Source organism: Rissa tridactyla, chromosome 7 (assembly GCF_028500815.1).
Source record: "Rissa tridactyla isolate bRisTri1 chromosome 7, bRisTri1.patW.cur.20221130, whole genome shotgun sequence".
Lineage (NCBI taxonomy): Eukaryota > Metazoa > Chordata > Aves > Charadriiformes > Laridae > Rissa > Rissa tridactyla.
The window spans coordinates 54,102,468-54,120,801 of NC_071472.1; the positions used below are offsets into that span (position 1 = coordinate 54,102,468).

The 18,334-nt window shown below is 50.4% G+C and overlaps 3 protein-coding genes and 1 long non-coding RNA gene across 5 annotated transcripts in view; 2 read left to right on the top strand and 2 right to left on the bottom strand.

Annotated features, from left to right (window-relative positions):
- The window catches only part of CRCP (CGRP receptor component), a 37,093-nt gene extending 36,817 nt beyond the window's left edge, over positions 1-276 (bottom strand). The window contains exon 1 of the mRNA XM_054208114.1: positions 172-276. The gene's annotated coding sequence lies outside the window, so the exon portion shown is untranslated. The remainder of the gene's footprint in view (positions 1-171) is intronic.
- Positions 1-8,478, top strand: LOC128912359 (argininosuccinate lyase). Its single transcript, XM_054208115.1, has 17 exons — positions 1-53; positions 187-249; positions 1,690-1,884; positions 2,721-2,804; positions 3,132-3,188; positions 3,447-3,544; positions 4,180-4,257; positions 4,679-4,756; positions 4,901-4,953; positions 5,292-5,354; positions 5,572-5,686; positions 6,352-6,436; positions 6,615-6,674; positions 6,935-7,018; positions 7,221-7,301; positions 7,678-7,784; positions 8,258-8,478. Exons 2-17 carry the CDS (start codon positions 238-240, stop codon positions 8,406-8,408), a joined length of 1,401 nt encoding a protein of 466 aa, XP_054064090.1. The 5' UTR covers positions 1-53; positions 187-237; the 3' UTR covers positions 8,409-8,478.
- LOC128912360 (uncharacterized) overlaps positions 930-18,334 on the bottom strand; it is a 23,712-nt gene continuing 6,307 nt past the window's right edge. For both annotated transcript variants that reach the window (XR_008467607.1, XR_008467608.1), the window contains exons 6-11: positions 13,840-13,914; positions 13,058-13,180; positions 10,726-10,826; positions 6,324-6,445; positions 3,504-3,644; positions 930-3,165 (exon numbers count right to left, since the gene is read on the bottom strand). This is a non-coding gene — a long non-coding RNA (uncharacterized LOC128912360). The remainder of the gene's footprint in view (positions 3,166-3,503; positions 3,645-6,323; positions 6,446-10,725; positions 10,827-13,057; positions 13,181-13,839; positions 13,915-18,334) is intronic.
- Positions 12,947-18,334, top strand: part of LOC128912357 (argininosuccinate lyase-like) — a 9,368-nt gene continuing 3,980 nt past the window's right edge. The window contains exons 1-7 of the mRNA XM_054208110.1: positions 12,947-13,135; positions 15,162-15,356; positions 16,317-16,400; positions 16,748-16,804; positions 17,061-17,158; positions 17,794-17,871; positions 18,181-18,258. Of these exons, the coding sequence (XP_054064085.1) occupies positions 13,112-13,135; positions 15,162-15,356; positions 16,317-16,400; positions 16,748-16,804; positions 17,061-17,158; positions 17,794-17,871; positions 18,181-18,258 (614 nt within the window). The 5' untranslated portion in view covers positions 12,947-13,111. The remainder of the gene's footprint in view (positions 13,136-15,161; positions 15,357-16,316; positions 16,401-16,747; positions 16,805-17,060; positions 17,159-17,793; positions 17,872-18,180; positions 18,259-18,334) is intronic.

Below are 18,334 nucleotides of genomic sequence, written 5' to 3' on the forward strand. Positions count from 1 at the left end.
GCGGCGGGGCCGGGGAGAAGCCAGCGACCAGCCGGGGCTGCACAGCCGAGCAGGTGAGCGGGACCGGGTGGGCGCCGGGGACGTGGGACTCGTTCCGCACCAGGAGCGGGACTGGGGAGCAGGACCGGGACTGGCACCGACACCAGGACCGGAGGCAAAGCCTGACCTCACCTCACTGTTCCACAGGTTGCACCAGTTGCCAGGATCGCTGCACAAACGAGCAAAACGTCGTCCGAAATGGCAGCCGAGGTGAGGGCAAACTTTGCTTCTCTGGTGGGGTGGTCTCGGGGTGCTCCAGTAGATGCGAACTCAACTGCATGGTAACCCCAGCTCCGCAACCTGCCAGGCTCGTTTGGGTGCTTCTCACTACTTGGTTTGTTTTCCTGGGGTTTAAATGGAGAAAGCAGCAGAAAACATATTTGCTGCAATATTTCTGATGACCCACCTCTGATTCTGGTGAAAACCCACAGTAGCGAAGATACAGACTTAGATACCTCGAAGATATACTGAGATACCTCTTCCCCACCCCAGCACTGGCCTTTCCCGCCCCATCCCCTCTGCCACTTGCCCCAGGGGACTGGTTTCCCAGCGAGGAGCTGCAAAACCTTTGCTTTTTCAACTCTGATTTCAACCCCTACGAAGCTCCTACTGGCAAACCTGCTTCAAAAATAGATCTCCGGCACCCTGTGCCTACACCCTGCCCTCGGTTGGACTGGATGATCTTAAAGGTCTCTTCCAACCAAAACGATTCTATGATTCTCCTGCTCTCAGGCTGGCTGGTTCAGACAGTCTCTGGGCAAAGGGCTGCCCGGTTCACCGGCCCCAGCCCCGCCGGCCGGTGGCCACCGGACCCGGGACCGGCCCCGGTCGCCGCCCGCTGTCCGTGGTAGCCCGGCGCTGCGCTGCTTCAGAGACCTTCTCGGGGGTAGCTTGACGCCGTGCTGTTTTGGTTTTTTTCTTTCCGTTTCATTTTACCCTAACATTTGTAATACTGAAAGGTACCCAGACCTCCCTGTCTGGAGTCTACACCTTAACCAGTTTTGTGCTAATCTCATGCCAAAGTTTGCAAGAACATCGTGGACTCTGGAGATGCTTCAAACGGTAACTTCAAACGCTTCATAGTTACAGGACTGTTTTAGAGCATGTGGCTTGTTTTAGAGCTGTGCCCCACAGCTCTTTGTCAACCAAATATTTTCATATAGCCTCCCTAAAAGAGTGGGGTTTTTTAATTATTATTTCAAGTAACAGTAGATACTAGCTGTCACTATATCCCTGACTCTCTTAATGTATTTTTCCCTGCCAAGAGACTACCACAGAGGGAGTGATCAGCAGCTGCCTTAAAAGACAGATCCATGCTGATCTTGCACCATATGCCCTGATATTAATTTTTAAGGACAGGCCATACTCTCTCCAGAGACCTGCAGGAGTAAAGTATCTTGGAGGACTCCCGAGCCAGCCCTGACACCTCAAGGGCTAAATTCTAGTGACAATGACATGTTCTCTGCTTCTACAACTACTTGCCAAAGCTCTTAAAGTCCACGCCTTTTATGCTTAATAGTACAGCAGAGAAAAACCATTCCTGAGTATGTTCTCAGTTTTACTTGGATAAAGACTGGGACGGACACTAACTGATTTTTAGGGGATATATCAGTAAGTTTTGAACATGCCTCTTAACTTCATTACTTGCAGGGGGATAAAATGTTGGGAGGAAGGTTTGTCGGAAGCACAGATCCAGTCATGGAGATGCTCAGTGCTTCCATTACCACTGATCAGAGACTGGCTGAAGTTGATATCCAGGGGAGCATGGCGTATGCCAAAGCCTTGGAGAAGGCTGGGATCCTATCTAAAACTGAGCTGGAGAAGATCCTCAGTGGCCTGGAAAAGGTATTTATTTCTTCATATCTGTAATGCATGCTGGAATGAATGGCTTCTTATCTGACAGCATCTGTAGTAGCCTCCCTGGGTTGCCCTTAGTACACTTGGAGGCATTCTGGGCAGGGGATTGATGCTCCAGTTGATTCCCGCTAAGGGCACCAAAGCCCGGCAGGAGGACGTGAACCAGCTGACAAGCCCCCAGTGACAGCCTGATGCCCCGATGTGCACATTGTCAGTGCTCAGTAAGGCAGCCCCGCTGCCTCGGTGAGGTGTGCTCAGTGTGCCCACACTCCTCCTCAGACTGAACATTCACCAGGAATTGTTTCAGTATGAGGTAGGACTATTCTTTTTCTGCTGGCACTTGGGATCCTTTTGAGGCTGGCTGGCTGAGTTAGTAGGAGGCAACGCATAGCATTGTATAGGGGTGAAGAGAAGTCGGCAGCTAAGCGCTTTTCTAAAATATCCATTGTTGTTGCTCACCCAGCATGGACGCTGGTGACTCTATACAATGTTCGTATAGGAAAATCTTTGTGGACGATGCTAAAGCAATCACTGACGTTTCAGCTCACTTTCCCATTGCACTGCTTAAATCCTCCTGTGGCCATAACGCTGCAGGATCATCACGGGTGGAGAGATGAATCCCACCAAGTGCAGCATAGAATATCAGGATACAGCAAGCAGCCAGCCTTGGCCTGAAAGAACAGGAGTGTCAGAGCTCACATGAGACCCAACACTTTCATTTCCATTGGGACAGCAGAAGTTGGTATTTGCTGGGGACAATTTCAGCCCTCATGCGCAGCAGGGTACGAGTAGTGGCTGACTGGTGTTTCTGCTGATGTTTGTAGATCTCTGAGGAATGGTCTAAAGGAGTCTTTGTGGTGACCCAAACTGATGAGGATATCCACACTGCCAACGAACGCAGACTAAAGGTTTGGGTCCTCTAACCTCTTGTTCCTGTTCCTCTGTAGCTAGATCTGCTTGACGTTAAGTGCGTGCACCTCTTTCCCACTGTGAAATTCCTCTGGACCTTGTGGCACTGAAACCCCAGGTGCACAATCCAGTGTCTCCAAGACCACTTTTGTGGAAGGGGCACTGTACAAACATAGAACCCCAACTTGCCCTTCCCGAGAAGAGATCCCATGGCTACTCACAGGATGCTAGAGCTGAGTCCCTTCCAGGCAGGGAGGAGGTCTGCTCAGGCGGAGTTTCCTCTTCAGATACAGAGACACTGATTGAAATCCTCCTCTTGTCCTCAGGAGCTGATTGGAGACATAGCTGGAAAGCTGCACACTGGAAGAAGCAGGAATGATCAGGTATGTACAGAATCTTTTTTTTTTTGCCTTTGTACTCCTCCCCCAGCCCATTTCAGGAGACCTCGGACCAGAATGGCTTTGGCTGTCTTCCTGGAGAGCAAGATATAGTGGCATTACCACATCAAAATGACCAAACGATGAGAGGAAGATGCACCGTCCCGTCCTACAGAAGAAGGAGGAGTTCACTTTGCAATCAAAGTGGCCAGTCACTAAGTATGTCCCTTTCTGCTTTGACTGACTGTGGCCAATCTCATCCAGGTTGTGACTGACTTGAAGCTCTTCATGAAGAACTCCCTCTCCGTCATCTCCACTCACCTCCTGCAGCTCATTAAGACCCTGGTGGAACGCGCTGCCATGTAAGTCCTTTTCCACATCCCCCAGCCTTGGTCTTGCACGGGCAGGAGACTTCTAGGCTTGCTCTTTGACTGACGCCAACCAGGGCGGCAGCAGGGTCTTCTGCGGAGGAAGTTACAGGCAGGCAGTGGGTGACAGCACAGGGAAAGACAACGGACCCTCTTTCTCCACAGTTCATGTCACAGAGACCTTCCTCTTCCCCCAGTGTGTCCTGGCAAAGGAATTGAGGTGGGAGGTCCACACAAGACTTTAGAAGGTGCCAAATCCATCTGAAGGAGTGGGGAACTTTAACGTGTCTCATGTACGAGAAAAGCCCAGCTGTGTTCAGTCCTGCCTAACTCTCCTCCTCACCAACCACACTCCCAAACGGTGGTGGACAGGGGAATCTGCCTGACACAGAGGGATTACCGTACCAGACAAGTTTCCAGGGAGGCCTGGGCAGACACACCACACTGGACGATCAGGACCATAAACCCGGTATACTTAGGTAGCAGGTGACAGGGAGAGGAAGACATAAATAAAAATCAGCACCAACACAGGCTAAAGAAGTTCTCTTCATGACCTTGCCAGGAAACCCTGGAGTGTTCCTGCCACTGCCCTCTGTCCTGCTCACCTCTTTCTCTCCTTTCACATGCAGAGAAATCGATGTTATCTTGCCTGGCTACACCCACCTGCAGAAAGCTCAGCCCATCAGATGGAGCCAGTTCTTGCTCAGGTAACCACCTTTCACACATGGCTGGAGGAAGCCTAGAAGTGCACCATCCTCTGAGGGGGCAGCCTGGGGTGGTGACAAACCAGCGCTAACCTTGCAAACTGGAACAGAAGCTCCCCATGTTCCCGTGTGGCTCTGACCAACCTGGGACTCAAGCACTGAGTGGGCAACGGATGCCAACTCCCTGTACGCTCCATCCCTTGGCCAGAGTTACATCTCAGCTAATGGGGTCACATGGAGAAGCTTGTATGGCTGCTAGCTGTTCCACTTCTAAGTGCCTGAGTGCCTAGTCTCCATTTCAAGCCTTTTCTGTTCAAGAGGGCTTTCCGGGCTCCAGGCGTGTCAGCATACTGCTGGGAAAGGAAAGTGACATTTTCTGACTTCAGGTGCTTCATCTCTTATGACTTTTCATGTCCTTTCCTAGCCATGCTGTTGCTCTGACCCGTGATTCTGAGCGCCTGGGAGAGCTGAAGAAGAGGATCAACGTCTTGCCTTTGGGAAGGTAAAGTCTACCGTTTGTGTCGTCACAGGGCCTCGCTTTGCTCTGCAAAGTCTTCAGAGGTGCCTTCCCTGCTTCCTAGAGCTTAGTTTTGGTTGGAGTGTGCAGGCTATCATGCGTGACTGGTGTTTCTTTTTCCCCTGGCAGCGGTGCTCTGGCTGGCAACCCACTGGAAATTGACAGAGAGCTTCTGCGTAGTGGTAAATGTCTCTCCCTAACTGAGTGGCCCAGGAGGGAGGGAAACATTAACACATGTCTCCCAATGGCACCGTAACGCACTGTCCTGGAGCCAAAGCCTCTCTTTTATAAGGCTTCTTACTGCAATGCCTGTGGGGTGGGAGCAGGAAGAGCCACCTCTGCTGCACGCTGGATGCTTGGGGCTAATAACAAATACCCGAGTCAGTGTAACACTTAGATACGTTTGTGTTCCTGGGGACTACTCGAGGGCTCACAGTCACTTGCATGCTGGGGCATCCTGCTGCATTCAAGCTCCAGAAATGCCAAGCCTGACCTCCTCTGTCCGTCACCTTCCTTACAGAGCTGGACTTTGCCACCATCAGCCTGAACAGCATGGATGCCGTTAGCGAGAGAGACTTTGTGGGTAAGCACAACTCAATCACTTCTTCCCACCACTGTTTTCGAAGCAGGCTTCTGAGACCTTCCCAGTAAACCCCCTTTAGTAAGGGGACTGAAATCCCTCACCAGGAGTATTTATACAGAAAATGTGTTTGCTCATGTTTAAACTCCAGTCAGGGCTCCCTGGGTTGCCAAGCAAACAAGCACCTTTTTCACGTCCTGACTTCCTGCTTTCTCTGCAGTGGAATTCCTCTCTGCTGCCACCCTGCTGATGATCCACCTCAGCAAGATGGCTGAAGATCTCATCATCTACAGTACCAGCGAATTTGGCTTTCTAACCCTCTCTGATACCTACTGGTAGGTTTCTGATCTCTGGGGAGTAATTCTCCTCAGCTGTCCTCACCTGGGAGAATGAGACAGTGGTTGGGGTCTCCCTGCTGCACAAGGCTGACACAGCATTAGAAAGCTGGCAGAAAGGCAGCCTTAGGGTGAATATTCCTCAGTAATGACCACTTATTTCTCATTCTGGCAACTCAACCAAGCCTGCATTCAGCAGACACTCCTCCTCCCCAGCAACTGCTGGCAGAGAGAACTTCCTCCTCTGCTGGGAATGCCAGCCAAAGCCCTTCCTTGACTAGCCGGGTTTGCAATCCTAGCAGACTTCCTGTCTCTCAGGGTGGCACAACCACAGCCCTCCCTCTCCCAGCTCACAGCAACACTTAGCCTGGCCTGTTGATACCAACACTGGAGGAGCTTGGGGGCAAGCTTCCTTTTTGCTTCCTCTTTGAGAGGTGGGGTGTGTGGTAGCTCCAGGCAAGACTGCAAAAACAAATGCTCTGCTTTGGCAAACATGAGAAATTCTGCACACTCAGTTTTCCTACACCCTAGGAAGGTGTCCAGGGAAGGGGGATCTATGTGTTACATTTGGAGGGCTGGCCCAGTATGCTGCATCGTCTATCTTAGCCCATGTCTGTAGGACAAGGGTTTAACTCACCGTTACACTGCACACACTTTTCTTTCAGCACTGGCAGCAGCCTGATGCCTCAGAAGAAGAACCCCGATAGCCTGGAACTGATCCGCAGCAAAGCTGGCCGCGTGTTCGGGCGGGTGAGCCTGCTAAAGAAAGAAGTGGGGTGGGGAAACTGCTCAGACTGGGGCTGAAGAATCTGCTTTCTTCATAAAGAAGAAACCAGCCAAGGGTCTGCCCAGTTTAGACTCTGAGCCTCTGCTGGGACAATGTGCTGCTCTTCCTAGAACTCACTGCCTCACCCGTTTCTCTCTGCAGCTGGCTGCTATTCTCATGGTTCTCAAAGGACTCCCAAGCACCTACAACAAGGACCTGCAGGTAAAACACGTGCTAGTTTTCGCTCCATTTCTCTGAGCAGACACAGCCGTCTTCTCCTCTTGAGCAGTCTTGCCACTACATTTCCCTGCTTGTGTGTGGGATGCGGAGGAAGGGGCTGAGGCACGGCAAGCTGCAGTTGACACCCCAGCCATAGCAGAAGCCCCTGGGATGACACGCCTGCTGCGATGGCCGGGCTGCCTTTGGGCTTTTGGGCTGCATCAGGTTGACTTAGAGCAATTTCCACCTCTGTTCTCACGCAGGAGGACAAGGAGGCCGTCTTTGATGTTGTGGACACCTTGAATGCTGTGCTCCAGGTTGCCACTGGAGTGATTTCTACCCTCCAGGTAAGGCTTCAGCCGCTCATTATTGAACACGGTTGGTGGACACATTCTGTGAGTGAAACGCATAAGAGAGCTCTAGACTGGTCCTAAGATGAAGGCTCTTCAGTGCCTCACCCACACTGCTCATTATGGCTCCCAATGGCAGCTAATGTGTCCCCAAGGAGGAGTTGATGATAATGTCTCATTTTGACCCTCCTTTCTGCAGATCAACAAGGAGAACATGGAGAAGGCTCTGACCCCTGAGATCCTGTCATCTGATCTGGCTCTCTACTTGGTTCACAAAGGAGTAAGTATCAGAGAGAGACTTGGAGCTCTGATTTCATTGGATGCTCAGAATACTGCTCAGTGAAGGCCTGAGATGAGGCCTTCTGTTCTGTCCCCAGGTGATGAGCAGTCTGGGTCAACAAACACGAAAGCTGGAAACCCATTTTTTACATGTATCCCAAGTAGTGGAACTGCTGCCAGGTGGACCTGGTAGTAATTTACAGGTGGAGTTTTACCTCCTAACGCCTCCCCTCTTCACATCCCAGAAAACCCAGATTCAGATTACATTTCCCTAAGCGAAAACAAGCCCACCAAAACAGACAGCACATCCATTTTTTCCTTTGAGGCTGCACCCCAGTTGCCTGGTCACTGACTGCGGCCTCTGCTTCTCACTGCAGATGCCATTCAGACAAGCCCACACTGCCTCTGGGAAGGCCGTCCACCTTGCCGAGTCCAAAGGCATCACCATCAATAATCTCAGCCTGGATGACCTGAAGAGCATCAGGTTTGTATCACTATTATTTTGCCACGACCCCCCTCAACAGACAGGTATCAGCCTCCCTTCGTATGGGCCTCCTTATGGTGCCCTTCCCCAAAATGCCTGGACCAGACAGCACCCCAAAATCCTCCTGGCCTGAATATCAATGCAGCTACTGCTGGGCCTCAAGTAACCGAAGGGGACGACATCACTACCACGCAGCTCCATGGGCGCATGGGCAGCAGCCATCGGGAGGGACCGGAGGAAGCTCCTCCTCCAGAGGAGTTTGGCTTAAACTCCCTCGCGCTCCCCTTGGAGCCGACTCTTTGGTCTGCCACGAGCAGCTACTGCCAGGCACTAGAAGTGCAGACACAGGGCTGCAAGAGGCCTTTCTCCTTGGAAAAGGGCTCTGTCTCCACTCTCTGCAGGCACTGAGCGTGTAAAGCCAGCCCACGGCACCCGGCCCTCTCCACTGACACCTCTTCTCTTTGCCTCCCCAGCCCCCTCTTTGGCAGCGACGTCTCCCAGGTCTTCAACGTTGTCAACAGCGTGGAGCAGTACACGGCCATGGGTGGTACCGCCAAGAGCAGCGTGACTGCCCAGATCGAGCAGCTGAGGGAGCTGCTGAAGAAGCTGAAGGAACAAGCTTAGAGTGTGGGGAGATATCCCGTGAATGCAGCGTTGTGCCTATCACACTAATCTGGAGTTAATAAACACTGGGGTGTATGTAGTTCACTGAAACTCCTGTCTTGCGTCTTTCTTCTTAGGGGCAAGATTGGGCCGGGCTTCCTCATCCCTCGTGAGGCTTGGGGAAACGTTCACTAGTGTGAAAGAATGAGGGCTCTCCCCTCCCTGGCAGTGGAGATGGTTTATGGGGTGTTCAAGCTCTCGGGGACTGGTAGGCAAAGAGCAGCAGGAGTGTCTGTCTACAACACGAGACCTGAAAATGCATCTCCTGAACAGGAGGGTGGTGGACTAGGGAAGTGATGGTGCCTTTGTACTCAGCACCACTCAGGGGTGAGAACACACCTCAAATACTGTTTTCTGTTTTGGGCCCCTCGCTACAAGAAAGACATTGAGGTTCTGGAGCGTGTCCAGAGAAGAGCAATGAAGCTGGTGAGGGGTCTGGAGCACAAGTCTTATAAAGAGCAGCTGAGGAAATTAGGGTTTAGTCTGGAGAAAAGGAGGCTGAGGGGAGACCTTATTGCTCTCTACAACTACCTGAAAGGAGGGTGTAGCGAGGTGGGTGCTGGTCTCTTCTCCCAGGTAACAAATGACGGGACGAGAGAAAAGGGCCTCAAGTTGCACCAGGGGAGATTTCGACTGAATATTAGGAAAAATTTCCACACCAAAAGGGTTGTCAAGCATTGGAACAGGCTGCCCAGGGACGTGGTTGAGCCACCATCCCTGGAGGTATTTAAAAGATGTGTAGACGTGGTGCTGAGGGACATGGTTTAGTAGTGGACTTGGTAGTGTTAGGTTAACAGTTGGTCCTGGTGATCTTAAGGGTCTTTTCCAACTGAAATAATTCTGATTCTACGCAGCACAAGGCTGGATCCAGCAGTGCCAGAACAGGCTACACAATGTGCTGAGGGAGGCTTGTGGGTGTGCACAAAGAGGGATACCTGATACTGAATCTGTAACACATGCCACATCTCCAGCTATCGCTGCCCTCCTCACAGGAGTATACTTGCCTGCCTGCCTTCTGGCAAGGGGGATTAAGTGGCCAAAAGAAGTCTCCTCACCACCTGGCACCTAAACTTGCGTAGTCTTAGGCAAGGACTTGGCCAGCAGGTCAACCCACAGGTCATTCCAGCCCATCACAAACCCACCTTTGGCTCTGGTTTCCACCAAAGCACAGAGGTTGCATGGCCCCAGGTCAAGCTTTTTCCTCTGTGTGACCCAGGCCAAGCTAGCCGGGGCAGAATGCTTGAAAAGAGACTGGCGTGGCTGGCTCCCTCTCACAAACCTTATTCTATCTTCCGTCTGTCCTTACAAAAATATAACCAGAACAAAGACCAGGAAAAGCCTTACTTGGGGAATGAGAATGCAGCAACCTCGTGTCTTTCAATGGATTAAAACATTTGATTAAACAAACACTCAAAACATTATTCCCCACTATTGTTCTGAAGTGATTTCTGGATGGAATATGCCTGCTACTTGATTCAAAAGGCAGAGAAAGAACAGTTGTCTACAGGGAAGGTGGGGCGATTTTCATTAAGCTCTAAATCAGCTTGACCCTGGCACCCACAGCACAGTAGCGCTAGTTTTGTCACGGGCAATCTCTTTTCTGTCAGAGCATTTTAAAGCTGGCGTCTTGCTCAGCACCCTGCCCCCCACGCTAATGCAGCAACACGTTATTGACTCAGTACTGCAAGACTCGGTAACCCACACAGGTAATGGCAGTAGCGCAAGCATTGCCTCGCCGTGTTTAGGTTAAGTACTAACTGCCATGAGCTACATCTCTTGCCATTAACGAAGTACCCCAAAAGACACAAACTGCTTTCATCCTACCTTTGTAGCGTTTGTGCTTTAAACATGTGGGAGAACCAGCAACAGAACTTCCCCTTCTTCAACACTTCCCCCCAACTTCGGTCTCCCTTTATTCTGGCCCTAAACCCGATCTGTTCTCCTGGCATTTAAAGAACCGCACATTTCAATTACCACTCCATAAATCTCCTTTGTTTTTGCTCTGTTACTTCCTGCTCTGTTTCTGTTTTGACACTTGTGTCTCCCTCTCCAGATAGGTTAGCTGTGGCCAGGAAATCACTTATGCGTATTTAGCTGACAAAAGAACGGAGCAAGAGAGGGAGGGGACACCAGTACCCAACACCAACAGAGTCAGAAGAAGGGATATCTCCTCATCTCCACCCTACAGGTTTTTTTTTTCCCCCTCCCACAAGCTTTTTTGATCCATGCCACTCCCCTTTTTTTTCCCTATTTGTATTTTCCAGCTCCTGCTCAGTACCTTCAGTGGCCTCAGATGAATAGATTTTCTCTCGCTGCCAGCAGCAAACGTCTGGCATTGTTCCTCCTGACCAGTGCTCAGCAACACAGGGCCCTGCTAAACTGAAAGCAAAAGGGAGGTTTTAGCAGATTATCACATGTCAGTTTCCTACTCAAATGAGTAGTTTATGATCACTGGTACTTCCCACCCATCCACCCTTTTCTTAAAATTGTGAAATAATTTAGATTGGGAGGGACTTGGGGACCTGTGGAGGTCTCTGAAGCTCCACAGACACTACAGGAGTGTGTGGTCCACAGTATCTTCAGACTTTCACCATCACCCTACTATGACTCCTGGTGATTTGGGATTTTAAAGCCCTGTCCCTTACCACAGGAAGATCTGTATAGACAAAAGGATCAGTGGCTTGGATTTGATTTTAAATACCTGCTCCATTACAGATCGCAGGAAGGGAGTTAAACCGAGAATTCACGTAGGCTGATCATGAGCTACTGAGACTCTCCCCAGATGGCTACGTAATTCTGATCTGACACCCAAGCAGATAACAAACCTACAGAAGGGCTTTTGAAACATTACAAAAAGTAGTGAACTCTTCACTGGATCCCCCAAAGGAAAAGATCTCTAACCAGCTTTTACACTCTGGAAAACTCCTACTGAATATTTTGCCTCCTAAACAAATCACTGTGCCTGGTCTCTATCCCCTAGCTCTCTATTGGTGAGCTAATAGCACTTCTCTGCCACCACAAGAGAGCTGTGAAAACAGATGCACTGCGTGACTGCAACGTCCCCTGCAGGCACCATGGGTGAATTTGAGACAGCAATATCCCAACGTGTCCATCGAGACTGGACTCCCCTTTGACAGGGGCAACACAAACCAACTCATCGTGATTCTTCAACCATTTCTGCTCCTGACGTTACAGAGATACACGTACAGATAAGTGGAAAAAATACAAAGAGGCCTGGAACTAATGGAACAGAAACTGAAGCTTTCACTGTTATATTTAACTATGCAACACTGTTTAAATACAGGTAATATTAAGAAATCAAAGCTGTCAGCTACCACACATACATAGGGTTAATGATATGAAAACACAAATAGCAAAACAGATACAGGGGAACTCTGAAAGTGCAACAGAGGTCCCATTTTCCCTTTACGTGGGAAAAAAGGACCCTGTGGGTCACAAATAATGGTCTATTAGGGAGAGGTGCCAGGACCAGCGGGGGTACCCTCTCACCCCTCCTGGCCGCAGTGCCTTGGGCACCCTCTGCCTTCCCTTTTTCACTTGGGGCAATTTCTGTACAGTTTCTTCAGAGAGAAAGCTGTGCCATCTTTGCATGGGTTGTGCGTGTTCCACATAGCCAGGTGAGCCCGTATCACAAACACCACAAGGGAAAGCCTCTCGCTGTATATGATTCGTTCTGAATGTAAAGCTAGTCCTTAATATTTTGCCAAATACTGACCCCCTGTCTAGCCCCCATAAAAGACGAACGTGTCAAGAGAAGCATCAAAAATTAGGAACTTCAGATGAGGAAGGAATCTGGCAACAAAATGGTTCAAAGAGCTTTCTCAGAGAGATGCTCTGTGCATCTGCAAGCCTGAAATTCTGAAAGGGAACAGGGTCATTATCCCAGAAAAAAATGATCATAAGGGAACTGTATGAGAAGCACTGAATTAATAGCTGGCTATGAATCCAGACAGAGAGTTTGAGCCTTGTTTTGGGCTGATATTGAAGGCAGCACACTGGAAACCCAGATGCAAAAGTACTAGGTCATTCAGGCTGGGTAGCCAGAGGCTGCCTGATGCTAGCCATGTCACTCGCCTGCGTCCCCTCCACTACAGAAAGCAGCACGCCCTAAACCTGGAATCCCACTGTGCCCTCGACTTCATCTTCAACTCAGAAAGGGGGTGAATAGTAGGACAGAGAAGAAGATAGGAAAGACAGCTGGACTAGCTCCCTTCCTACCTGAATTATCCCACAGTCCCGTGACAACAGGGCCAGAGAAAAACCCAAAAGGGAACAAGAAAACTGGGATGTACTTCCCGCACTCGCTCAAAGGCTCTGACAGTGCACAGGGAAAAAACTATGCCGTAGCAGCACACTCCCTCAGGCAAAGCAGAAACATCCCTGCGCTGCGGGGTGCTACGGGGAGGGGGGACCGGAGCGGGGCCGGTCCCGGGGACACCCCGCCCCGCCGGGGCGGGCCGAGCCGCCAGCCCCGCTCCGAGGCGTGTAAAAGCGGGGCGGCGGGGCCGGGGAGAAGCCAGCGACCAGCCGGGGCTGCGCGGCCGAGCAGGTGAGCGGGACCTGGGACCGGCACCAAAGCCTGACCTCACCTCGCTGTTCCGCAGGTTGCACCGGTTGCCAGGATCACCGCGCACACCAGGAAAATGTCGTCCGAAATGGCAGCTGAGGTGAGGATGAACTTTGCTTCTCCGGAGGGGCAGTCTGGGGGTGCTCTGGCAGACGTGAGCAAAACTGAGTTAAAAATCTAAATCCCTGCCATTTCCTCCAGGCTCTTCCCTGGGAGAGAGAAACAACCAACGGGGTTCGTTCCTGCCGACTTGCATTAGGCAGGACGTACTTTACAGCAGCTTGTGTAAACACTTCTCTGTACAAAAGCTGCATTTTCAGTTTCCGTGCTTGGTAGGCGAGATGTGACTAGTCGTCTTGGCAAGTCACGCTTTCTGCCTTCCAAATGGCCACTACCACCCTGGCCTCCTCTGCTCCAGGCTGCAGAGAAGGGTCCATCAGCTGTCAGACCATACTAGCCACTTCCCTAGTCCTAGAGCTAGCTAAAGTTAATCTTTCGGTATTGATTTCCCGATTGCAAATGTATCTGTTGCAATGTTTCTGCTGACCCTCCTTTTCATTTGGTGGAAACCTGTAACACTGAAGATACACGTAGATGTACCGGTTCCCCATTTAAGCGCTTACTTAGCCTCAGCTACTGGCCTTAACATTAGCATCGCCTGTGTTGTGTTCCTGCAGGCACCACATGCATGATGAGGACCTCTAACACTTTTCTTTTTCAATTCTGATTTCCCCCTCTGCCTTCCCTCATCTTTCTGACAAAGCTGCCCTAAAGATATCAAAAAACACGTGCCTACGCTCTTACCTCTGTAGGCTCTCTCCTGCTGTCCTCTCAGGCATGTTGTTTCAGCAGGGATCGGCAGACGTGGGGAGACAGTCACTAGGGAAAAAGTTTCTAAGGTTACTCAACAGTGCTTTGTCTGGCTAATAAAGCCCTGGCACAGATCAGTTTGCAACTGTCGCGCCAGCGCCTTGCTGTCCACGGTGGCTATGGTGCACAGCAGGAGGGACTGACAGGGGTGTTTAGATAATCAAGTAGATTTGTATTTACGCCCTTCCCCTTCCTTTAAATGTTCTCCCATTCCTTTTTTTGTGCCCGCTAGAGCGCTTTTGAAGTCTTGGATAAGTTGTAAGGTCTCTGCACGAGTAAAATTCCTACCCGTTTCAGTGCAAGTTTGCCAGAGTTAGGGCTTCAGGGGGCATCCTACCAGGGCAAGCAAAAAAGCTTCTGACCAAGTGACATACACGGCTCTTAGCTAGCGAAGCCATTCAGCTGCTGAATCAGTGGTGAAAAAAGCTTACATGCACCCTGCTGTGACGCACAGCTGGAATCGTGTACCTGTCTTGGCTCACCCAGTGAAGTAGCCACGTAGATGACACATTCAAGTGCGTGAGGTTACTATATGCTTGGTCTGTGTAGAAAACCAACCTTTGTTCCTATGCGATTAAAAATTTCTTTTTCTTGATTTATTTTTCTGAACATTCCTGGTGCTGAAAGGAACCCAGAGCTCCCTTTCTGGATCCTGCACCTTAACCAGTTTTATGCTAAGCTTATGCCAAAGCTTGCAAGTACATCACGGACTCTGGAGATGCTTCAGACGATAACTTCAAAGACTTCATAATGTGGCTTGTGCTGGCCTAGAGCTCTTTGTCAATCAAAGAAAAATCTCTCTGTTAGACCAACAGCACAAAAAGGACTTAGCGAATACTAGCTTTCACTATATTCCTTACTGACCACTTTACATTCCCCCCTGCTTTAAAAGGCTACGAAAGGGTTGTTGACCTGCAGCTGCCTCAAAAGAGAAACCCATGCTGGCCTTCCAGCATATGCCCTGATACTCAGTTCAAGGACTCCCTGCAGAGTCCTGCAAAGGTAAAGTATCTTGGAGGATTCCTGAGCCTGACCTGACACCTCAAGGGCTAAATGACAGTGACGTGTTCTCCACCTCTTCAATTACTTGCCAAAGGCCCTGAAATCCAGGGGCTTTGCTGGTTGGTGATACCACATAGAAAGGACAGAGCTGAACACGGCCTTTTTACTGGAGAACTAGATCACTGGATATTACATGCATAGGACCATAACTGAAGTTATTAGGCCTCTTTAGTTTGCTTCTTCCTCTCTCTCAGGGGGATAAACTTTGGGGAGGAAGATTCAGTGGAAGCACAGATCCAGTCATGGAGATTCTCAACGCTTCCATTACCACTGATCAGAGACTGGCTGAAGTTGATATCCAGGGGAGCATGGCGTATGCCAAAGCCTTGGAGAAGGCCGGCATCCTATCTAAAACCGAGCTGGAGAAGATGCTGAGTGGCCTGGAAAAGGTATTTCTTTCCTTCACAAACTGTCATGTGTGCTGGAAGAAATGGCTTCTTACCTGACAGCATCTGTAGCAGCCCCCCTGTTTGGTGTACCAAAAAGCATCTTTAAATGTCCTCATGTCCTATTCCTTAGATCTAGGCATGTGCTGAGGTGCTTTGTGAAAGGGAATGCTGTACGAAATCACGGACATGGCAGGCCCAGGTGTACTGCACTTGGTATAGTTGGAAGCATTCTGGGCAGGGGATTGATGCTCCAGTTGATTCCCGCTAAGGGCACCAAAGCCCGGCAGTAGGACGTGAACCAGCTGACAAGCCCCCAGTGACAGCCTGATGCCCCAATGTGCACATTGTCAGTGCTCAGTAAGGCAGCCCCGCTGCCTCGGTGAGGTGTGCTCAGTGTGCCCACACTCCTCCTCAGACTGAACATTCACCAGGAATTGTTTCAGTATGAGGTAGGACTATTCTTTTTCTGCTGGCACGTGGGATCCTTTTGAGGCTGGCTGGCTGAGTTAGTAGGAGGCAACGCATAGCATTGTATAGGGGTGAAGAGAAGTCGGCAGCTAAGCGCTTTTCTAAAATATCCATTGTTGTTGCTCACCCAGCATGGACGCTGGTGACTCTATACAATGTTCGTATAGGAAAATCTTTGTGGACGATGCTAAAGCAATCACTGACGTTTCAGCTCACTTTCCCATTGCACTGCTTAAATCCTCCTGTGGCCATAACGCTGCAGGATCATCACGGGTGGAGAGATGAATCCCACCAAGTGCAGCATAGAATATCAGGATACAGCAAGCAGCCAGCCTTGGCCTGAAAGAACAGGAGTGTCAGAGCTCACATGAGACCCAACACTTTCATTTCCATTGGGACAGCAGAAGTTGGTATTTGCTGGGGACAATTTCAGCCCTCATGCGCAGCAGGGTACGAGTAGTGGCTGACTGGTGTTTCTGCTGATGTTTGTAGATCTCTGAGGAATGGTCTAAAGGAGTCTTTGTGGTGAAACAAACTGATGAGGATATCCACACTGCCAACGAACGCAGACTAAAGGTTTGGGTCCTCTAACCTCTTGTTCCTGTTCCTCTGTAGCTAGATCTGCTTGACGTTAAGTGCGTGCACCTCTTTCCCACTGTGAAATTCCTCTGGACCTTGTGGCACTGAAACCCCAGGTGCACAATCAAGTGTCTCCAAGACCACTTTTGTGGAAGGGGCACCACTTTTGTGGAAGAGGCACTGTACAAGCATAGAACCCCAACTTGCCCTTCCCGAGAAGGGATCCCATGGCTACTCACAGGATGCTAGAGCTGAGTCCCTTCCAGGCAGGGAGGAGGTCTGCTCAGGCGGAGTTTCCTCTTCAGATACAGAGACACTGATTGAAATCCTCCTCTTGTCCTCAGGAGCTGATTGGAGACATAGCTGGAAAGCTGCACACTGGAAGAAGCAGGAATGATCAGGTATGTACAGAATCTTTTTTTTTGCCTTTGTACTCCTCCCCCAGCCCATTTCAGGAGACCTCGAACCAGAATGGCTTTGGCTGTCTTCCTGGAGAGCAAGATATAGTGGCATTACCACATCAAAATGACCAAACGATGAGAGGAAGATGCACCGTCCCGTCCTACAGAAGAAGGAGGAGTTCACTTTGCAATCAAAGTGGCCAGTCACTAAGTATGTCCCTTTCTGCTTTGACTGACTGTGGCCAATCTCATCCAGGTTGTGACTGACTTGAAGCTCTTCATGAAGAACTCCCTCTCCGTCATCTCCACTCACCTCCTGCAGCTCATTAAGACCCTGGTGGAACGCGCTGCCATGTAAGTCCTTTTCCACATCCCCCAGCCTTGGTCTTGCACAGGCAGGAGACTTCTAGGCTTGCTCTTTGACTGACGCCAACCAGGGCGGCAGCAGGGTCTTCTGCGGAGGAAGTTACAGGCAGGCAGTGGGTGACAGCACAGGGAAAGACAACGGACCCTCTTTCTCCACAGTTCATGTCACAGAGACCTTCCTCTTCCCCCAGTGTGTCCTGGCAAAGGAATTGAGGTGGGAGGTCCACACAAGACTTTAGAAGGTGCCAAATCCATCTGAAGGAGTGGGGAACTTCAACGTGTCTCATGTATGAGAAAAGCCCAGCTGTGTTCAGTCCTGTCTAACTCTCCTCCTCACCAACCACACTCCCAAACGGTGGTGGACAGGGGAATCTGCCTGACACAGAGGGATTACCGTACCAGACAAGTTTCCAGGGAGGCCTGGGCAGACACACCACACTGGACGATCAGGACCATAAACCCGGTATACTTAGGTAGCAGGTGACAGGGAGAGGAAGACATAAATAAAAATCAGCACCAACACAGGCTAAAGCAGTTCTCTTCATGACCTTGCCAGGAAACCCTGGAGTGTTCCTGCCACTGCCCTCTGTCCTGCTCACCTCTTTCTCTCCTTTCACATGCAGAGAAATCGATGTTATCTTGCCTGGCTACACCCACCTGCAGAAAGCTCAGCCCATCAGATGGAGCCAGTTCTTGCTCAGGTAACCACCTTTCACACATGGCTGGAGGAAGCCTCCTCCACCCTTGGGGCCCTGCTCAGCTGGAGCCTAGAAGTGCACCATCCTCTGAGGGGGCAGCCTGGGGTGGTGACAAACCAGCTCTAGCCTTGCAAACTGGAACAGGAACTCCCTGTGTTCCTGTGTGACTCTGACCAACCTGGGACTCAAGCACTGAGTGTGCAGTGGATGTCAACTCGCTGTATGCTCCATCCTTTGGCCAGAGTTGCCTCTTGGTCCTTGTGACATTTTCTGACTTCAGGTGCTTCACCTGTCATGATGTTTTTCTCCTAGCCATGCTGTTGCACTGACCCGTGATTCTGAGCGTCTGGGAGAGGTGAAGAGGAGGATCAACGTCTTGCCTTTGGGAAGGTAAAGTTTACTTTGTGTGAAACGCTAAAGTCTCACTTTGCTCTGTGAAATGGCTAAGGAGCAGATCTTTATGTCC